This window comes from Mus caroli, chromosome 9 (assembly GCF_900094665.2).
Source record: "Mus caroli chromosome 9, CAROLI_EIJ_v1.1, whole genome shotgun sequence".
Lineage (NCBI taxonomy): Eukaryota > Metazoa > Chordata > Mammalia > Rodentia > Muridae > Mus > Mus caroli.
In genome coordinates, this window is record NC_034578.1 from 87,254,377 (window position 1) to 87,261,950 (window position 7,574).

The 7,574-nt window shown below is 51.6% G+C and overlaps 1 protein-coding gene across 3 annotated transcripts in view; it reads left to right on the plus strand.

Moving 5' to 3' along the window:
* Positions 1-7,574, plus strand: part of Zic4 (Zic family member 4) — a 17,841-nt gene that overhangs the window by 6,729 nt on the left and 3,538 nt on the right. Inside the window, exons 4-5 of one of the 3 annotated variants that reach the window (XM_029481187.1) lie at positions 639-1,256; positions 5,794-6,146. In XM_029481187.1, the coding sequence (XP_029337047.1) occupies positions 639-1,256; positions 5,794-6,146 (971 nt within the window). Of the gene's footprint in view, positions 1-521; positions 1,257-5,793; positions 6,147-7,574 lie in introns of those variants that run through there. The other 2 variants (XM_021172952.2, XM_021172951.2) reach the window with 2 other exon arrangements.

Sequence of the window (7,574 nt, forward strand, 5' to 3'; positions counted from 1 at the left end):
TCTCTCTCTCTCTCTCTCTCTCTCTCTCTCTCTCTCTCTCTCTCTCTCTCTCCTCCCTTTTCGTCTTTATCGGTTGTCCTTTCTTTGCACTGCCACACTGAAGTAGCATTGGTGGCTGCCAGACCGAGGTGCAGCAGGCGGTCCTTTCCGGTCCCAGTGGGACACTGAAATTATTATATACACGTCTAGGACGCTTTAAAATCACTACCTCTTCCAACTTCACCACCTCCGAAATGACCCCTCCTATCATCTCCATCTTTGGCTTGGGAGCACCCCTTGGTGTTGGTGGACAAAGTAATCTGGAGATAAGGGTCTTACACCTCTGCAGCAGAGGCCGTGCCCCCAGGCACCCACAGACTCAGCCCTGCTGCCTTTCCCACCTACCCCATTATCGCTACCCCTTTCCAGCGCATGGCACGGCAGGGGATTCGGCAGAACTGCAGCCCAGCCGGACGAAGGCGGAGGCTTTTTGACTTTGCTTGGTCTGCCAGCTTCACTGCTGGCACCGACCGGCTCAAGATCCCAGCACCGACTGCCAGAAACCTAGATGCGGCTGGGCAGAGTGTGTCCCCGGGGTCCGGGGAAAGTGCGAAGCCCACGCCACCGCTTCTCATGCACGTTATTTGTCTCGACAACAGGTAGCAGCTGTGGACACCATGGGCCCCAGCTCGCCGCTTCTTCGAACCTCTCGGTGCTTCCGGGCCTTCACGAGCAGCCTCCTCAGGCCTCCCACAGCCGTCCTTTGAACGGACTCCTGCGTCTGGGGATCCCTGGAGACATGTATGCGAGGTCGGAACCTTTTGCACCAGGGCCTATGGCCCGCAGCGACACTCTGGCAACAGCCACAGCCCTGCACGGTTATGGCGGCATGAACCTGACCATGAACCTCACCGCACCCCATGGCCCTGGAGCCTTTTTCCGCTATATGCGCCAGCCCATCAAACAGGAGCTCATCTGCAAGTGGCTAGGGGATGACAGCCCGATGTCCCCACGTCCCTGCTCCAAAACTTTCAGCACCATGCACGAGCTGGTCACGCACGTCACTGTGGAGCACGTCGGTGGCCCAGAGCAGGCTAACCACATTTGCTTCTGGGAGGAGTGTCCGCGACAGGGCAAGCCCTTCAAAGCCAAATACAAACTTGTAAATCACATCCGCGTGCACACGGGCGAGAAGCCCTTCCCTTGTCCTTTCCCAGGGTGTGGGAAGGTCTTTGCTAGATCAGAAAATCTCAAAATACACAAACGAACACATACAGGTCAGTACTCAGTGCTGTCTGTCTCGTGCGAGCCCTGGGACACAGACCCTTGGGTCTGAATTTTCTTAAGTTCCAATTGAGGGGAGGAGGGAGGTATTTTGGTATTCTTTCCATGAGCCAGATTTATAAAACGGTAATTAACAGCTTCTGCTCCTAGACTCACCGTTTTCCGGAGGCTGTCTGGGCAGAGTGGCTCCAGAGTTCTGGGGTCCCTGTTGGTAAACTGGCACTTCTAGCTTAGAGCTTTGATTTTATTTAGGATCTGGAGATTGAACCCTAGGCTACATCCCCAGTTCCAGGAGTTTGGTTTTAAGACATATTTTAAGCAGCATGGCTTCCCCCAAAGTCTTAAAGGAAATGGGAGCAATTGCCTCACACTTACAGATCACTATTGGAAACTCTTCTTCCTTTTAGCCCCACCATCACCTGGACTGAGGGGTCGTCTGACCCTTAATACCTTCTTTAGGATTTATGAGCCTTGGGGGCCTACTTTTGACTTGTTTTTGTGTTGCTAGCTCCACAGAAGGGACTTTTTTTTTTTTTTTTTGGTAGCCCTCATTCTTATTTTAGTAGAGACCCAACGGGACCCACTGTCTTAAATGTCATTTACCGAGTTGTTAAGTGAAATAGGGACATGTGTCAACCACATCTGTTAGCTCTAGTTAACAGAAAGAAAAGGAGCTCGGTGAAGGAGCCTGGGAGTTGAACTCTTCTGGCCAGAAGCATCTAATTAATACAATTGCAAGAAGAAAGTTTTCACACTTTCAGAACAGCCTGTGAAGTTACATTAATTAGTTTAGCAGCCACCGTTTGACTCTCCTTACTCGCCCCCCCCCACCCCTCCTTGCTTGAAGTTTAAGAAGTCAGCATCTTCTCCCCTCCCCCATCTTGGAGGCGGGAAAAGGGAAGAATGATGCAGAGATCAGAATTCCATCTTGGTACTCTAGTTTTGCAGGCAGTATCTTCCCTTTCTACAGTTCTTGTTAGCACAGCAACCCTTTTCAGAGTCCAAGTCCCCGATAGTTGCAGTACCCAGTAAGAAGCTTGCTAAATCTTGCCACAAACTGCCTTCTCCACGAGGTTTAGTGGTAGAACACTGGCATAGGCTGAGGCAAGACCAAAGTCCAGTTGGGCTCTTGTTCTTTATTCCCCTAGCATGTCAGCAAACATCTTGTACGGCTTTCTAAAGCAATTCTGAGCTCTTCCCCCCACTCTCTCATCCCTTTGGTCCCCTCTCTTCCCGAGTTATTATCCCCAGGGACAGAGGAATAAGTTAGACCAGGATTCCAGACCTCAGAACTAGCTGCTCCAGAGGCTGGCTGCCAGCATCGGGAAGGTGGATGCGCAATCCGGGGCTGGAGAAAGAACTCATCTTTAATGACAGGGATTTTGAAGCAAACAAACTTATACTGCTCTTTGCCGGCCCACTGTTTGAAGTCTGTGAAGCAGAAAATGGTTAAATTCTTAGCGTAATCGACCTACATCAGAGAAGCAAAAGTGTGCCTGGCTGGCTCTCAGGTTTGCTTGGACTCAAGGCAGAATTCTGCGCGTTCTTTTCGGTCTCTGTCCTAATTCATTACAGCTTGGGTTTTAAAAAAAAAAATGAAAGAAAGAAAAAGAAAAAAGAAAAAAAGAAAAAAGAAACCAAACCAAACCATAGAGCCTCCTCTGTTCCGGTGTCTCCCTCAAACCTCCTAAGTAATGGGAAGAAAAGGAGGAGGCAAAACAGCAACAAAATGTTTCTCAAATGGCAATAGAACTCTCTACAAATTATTCATGAAGACAGTTTTCGATTCAACAGGAAAATAATTGCCTTTTCAAATATTAATGGCGTTTCATTTCCTTGAGTCGCGGAAGCGGCGATCAGGAGCAGATTTCTTAGCTGAGATTCTCCCGAATGTGACTTCCAGGCCTGGCTCTGGAGGCAGCGGGTGAAGAAGGTTTCACTCTGTGGCTGTGACAGACAGAGACCGGGGAACAATGGTAGGGCGGCGAGGGGAGACGCGGGCCAGGAGCGCGCGCCCGGTCAACCTCCCAAACTGGCGCGCCTCCCGGAACCCCCGGGGCCCGGGCTCTCCCCACCTTTCCCCGCAGTCAGTCAGCCCTCGCGGGGGGCGAGGGGGGTGCAGGCCCGGCTCCCGGGCCGCTCTGGGGCGGAGTCAGGGCGAAAACAGATCCAGCCACAAGTGCCAGAAAATGGCGCTGGCCTAGAGGCCCCCGCAGGCCGGCGAACTTGGCGCCCGCGCGGACCGAGGCCCTGCTCGCTCTGAAGCCGGGGCCGAGGACCAGGGCCGGGGCCAAGGCCCCAAGCCGCGGTCGGGAGGCTCGCGGCCTAGGCCGCCAGCCTGACCTCCCTCGGGTCGTTCCGCGGGACCCAGGCCCGGCCCCGTGCCGCAGGGTCCACCCTCCCACCTAGGGCGCCTCTCGGGGGACATGGGGGAGGGGAAGGGTGAGGGGTGGCGGGGCGGCGGGGGTGGGAGGGTCGTGGAGCTCGGAGCCCAGGGCGCCTCCTGCAGCAGGGCAACGCTAAGGCCCGCCTGCACGCGGCCTCCCAGGGGCCTGCTCACTCCCCGGTACTGATGCTTCTAGGCTCGGTACCTGCTCCTTTTTCTTCCCCGTTTCTCGTCTGGAGCGAAATACTCGTCTAGTTTACGCGACGAGACATTGGAATGGGATATGTGGCAGCAGAATGCCCCCGCCCCTCCAACCCCGTGAGGGAATTCTATCTTCAAATTCTAACCTCAAACTCTATCCCTCAACCCACAAAAACCTTCATTTGTAGGTTGCAAATGATTTTTTTTTTACAAGTTATTTTATGAAGAAAAAAAAAAAGAGGGAGGAGAGAGTAAAGTTTGGGTTTTCCAAACGCTGGTGGAATCAAAGGAGAGAGATCTGGGGACAAATAGGGACACTGATTTATTCATTATACATCTCCAATGTTTCGTAAGACTGTGCCTTGTCCTGTGAAAATGGCAGCGGGCAACATCTTCCAGAGGACTCTAGTGTACCAGCTCTACTACAGCGAGGGTGAGCACTATCAGTGGGCAGTGTGGGGGAGACGGGTTCGCCTGATTTTTTGCCCAAGCCAAAGGCAGGTTACATGAAAACCTCTATTTAAACCTGAGCGCCAGTGCGGCGGCGGAATGGAGACTGTTGATTTTATCAGGGAGTATTCCCTGCAAACCGGGGAAGAAGCGATCACAAAGTCAACAGAGGAGCATCTTGCTGTTCAGTCTTATGCTAGAGAAGTTTTAGCACCCCTGATCACCCCCAGGACCTTCAGTTGCTAAGATCACAGACACCTCTCCCTTTCCTTTTCGAAACAANCTCAGCTGAGCCAGAGATTTGGAGTTCTGGCTTCTGGGAGGGTCTGTGGTGGGAGTGGGGGTCATTTTCTCTTCCATACAGCAGCAAATTCAGGCAGCAAGAAACTCCTGGAACGAGCCTTCATCCAACCAATATTCCCAGCTTTGTGTGCGTTCTGGCCTTCCTGAATTTTGCCTAGACCTGCGGTGTACCCGGTGGACCTGGCCTGCCCGTAGCAGCCACTCACCCGAAGCTTGCCACAGTCAGGGCTGTGATTTCAACAGATTTAAGATCCCTCCTGGCCTGAACCGATTTTCATTTTCATCTATCAGCCTCTGGGCTCCTCTGGCCTGCGAGGTGGAACAGGCGGGCGGGGAATTGTCTGGGGAGGATCATAGCCCTGGAATTGTCAGTTTGGACCGAGAGGGTCCCCTCTACACTCGATAAGGTCTCCGCGACACTGCTGGATCCGTATAATAAAACATTAAAATCGGCGAACACTATCTCGAGGAATTTCGGATAGACTAGGCAAGATTTGGAGAATATTGGAGTATATTTGCCGTCAGTGGGTGAAGTGGAAAGGAGAGGGGACTCTATTTTCTGGAAAATAGCCTTTGGGGTGAATCGTTGCTCAGAACGTTTCTCACACTGAGCACACGCATGTGCATCCCTCGCCGTTCATCCTTTCAAATCCTTCCGTTGTTTGGCACTTGAATAAAACCTACTTTAGAAAACACTTTGGACCAGGCTGGAGTATGTGTCCGGCGGATTGCTGGGCATGGCTCACTAGGGCAGAGACAGATGGCTTGGGCAGTAACTTCAAATCCAGAAAATCTGAGTTTTTCAATCGCCTCGATTCCATGGGTAAAGGTGCTTCTGTCTCCACATAGATAAAAGTTGAAGGAAAACAACGTGCCCGGATAAGGATTCTCAAGAATGGAAATGACTATGATGGAGTCATTGTCGCTCCTCCTCCGACGCCCCCACCCCCGTCCCTAGGCCCAGGACGGGGAGGAGGAGGGGTGGCACTCTGTAGGACTGGGCTTCATTTCCTCGCGGGGTGGGGGAAGGGTGTCAGACCTAATGCACAGGGGAAAGTAATTTCTGAAAATCTTTTGTGGGTCTTGCTGAAAACAAAAGAGCAATGGGGGTGGGGTGGGGGGCGGTTTACAATACTGAGATTGGGACACAGCCCACATCCTACTAACTTCTCTGCGTTACCTCCCCCCAGGCGAGAAACCTTTCAGATGTGAGTTCGAGGGCTGTGAGCGGCGTTTCGCCAACAGCAGCGACCGCAAGAAGCATTCGCACGTGCACACGAGCGACAAGCCTTATATGTGCAAGGTGCGCGGGTGTGACAAGTGTTACACGCACCCCAGCTCTCTGCGAAAGCACATGAAAGTTCATGGTCGCTCGCCGCCACCCAGCTCTGGCTACGACTCGGCTATAACGTCTGCTCTCNCGTCGCCCTCGTTAGAAAGCGGCCGTGAGCCCTCAGTGGCTTGCTCTGCGGCGGTGGTTGTGCGTGGCACAGACGTGAGCGAATGGTACGTGTGTTCGGGCGCCTGGACCAGTGGTGGCTGACTCTGCAGCGCCCCCACCCCAGCCTATCGCCGCCACCTCTGGGCCCAGCTGCAGCCACCGCCGCCTCCAGTATTAGGGCTGCTGCTTTCCAGCGAGCTGCTCTGGTTTACGCGCCCGGTCTAGGCCCGGCCACTGAGGCTTCAAGAAGTAGACAAGGGACGAAGGGAGGGAGAGTAGAAGGGCAGACAAGCAGATAGACCACCATTAAAAGTTATTGAATATGCTGATACTAGATCACTATATGAAAACATAAATGCGGTCATTCTATAGTCATATCCTGTATGCATTTTGCCCATGAAACCAATGTCCAAGATAAACAGATTAAAAAAAAAAAACAAAACTTATTAGAATTTATTCACAATTTTGGCAACTGCAAGGTGGCAAAAGTAAAGCTGTACATTTTCCCAGTGGGTGTGGAAGGGTGGAAAACATTTTCCTTGAGACCTGGGCCAGGGCCTTCGCAGACCCCTTCACAGGATCCTTTTCCTTTCCTCTCACTNGCCCATCAATCCTGACCAAGGAGTTCAGAGCCCAGGAGGTGGCAGATAGGATTCCATGGCCATTCTCTTGCAGCCTATTCATCTTTTCTTTCCCCTTCACACACTTCTCCAGCTCCTTAGTTGATCTTGAACAACAACAACAACAACAACAACAAAACAGGCACATAACAACAACAAAGAAACACAGAAGTCCTGCATGCTCCAACCACCTCTGTAAGGGAGATAAGCAACGATGTGTTCTTCCCTTCTCTTGGGATGTTACATACCTCCAACCCTAATGCCTGTCAGAGAACACAGATAAGTCTGTTCTGTCAGACCTCAAACTCAATTGACATTTTATACTTGCAGTGGGGAGTGAGTGCGAAACAATAGGAAGTACAGACAAAGGGACGGCTAGAAGGCTTTCAAGAATTCAGAGTTGTGAAGCTTCCAGGATTCTTTTTCCCACCCCCCACCCCCATCTGTTTGGGCACTGCTTGCTATGGAACCTCATAGGTGCTTGAGCAGGGGACACAGAGCTGGCTGATGTCATAACTGGATCAATCTCTCCACAGTCCAGTATGTGACTTAGAGAACAGCATCTATGCTCTAATGGCTGTCAAAAAAGACACCAATGTTAGTCTTATTTAAAAAGTTTATGGGCACACGATAAATAAAGTACAAGAACAAGTATTATACAGGCAAACACCCAGTGGGTCTAAAGAGTTGAAGGTATTTGATATGCTGGTTATGAAGTAGGGGGGGCGCAGATATTCGTAGAGATGGAGAGCAAAGCCTCTGTAGTTGATNTGAAGGGAGAAAAGAAGCACTGGGCCTTGCTCCTAGTCTGCCACCCTCTGTAGGGAAGGAGGAGCTGCTTCTCAAACCTAGCTGAGATTTAAAGAAACAAAAACACCAATAGAAAGAGAATGGTAGCAAAGAGGGAGAG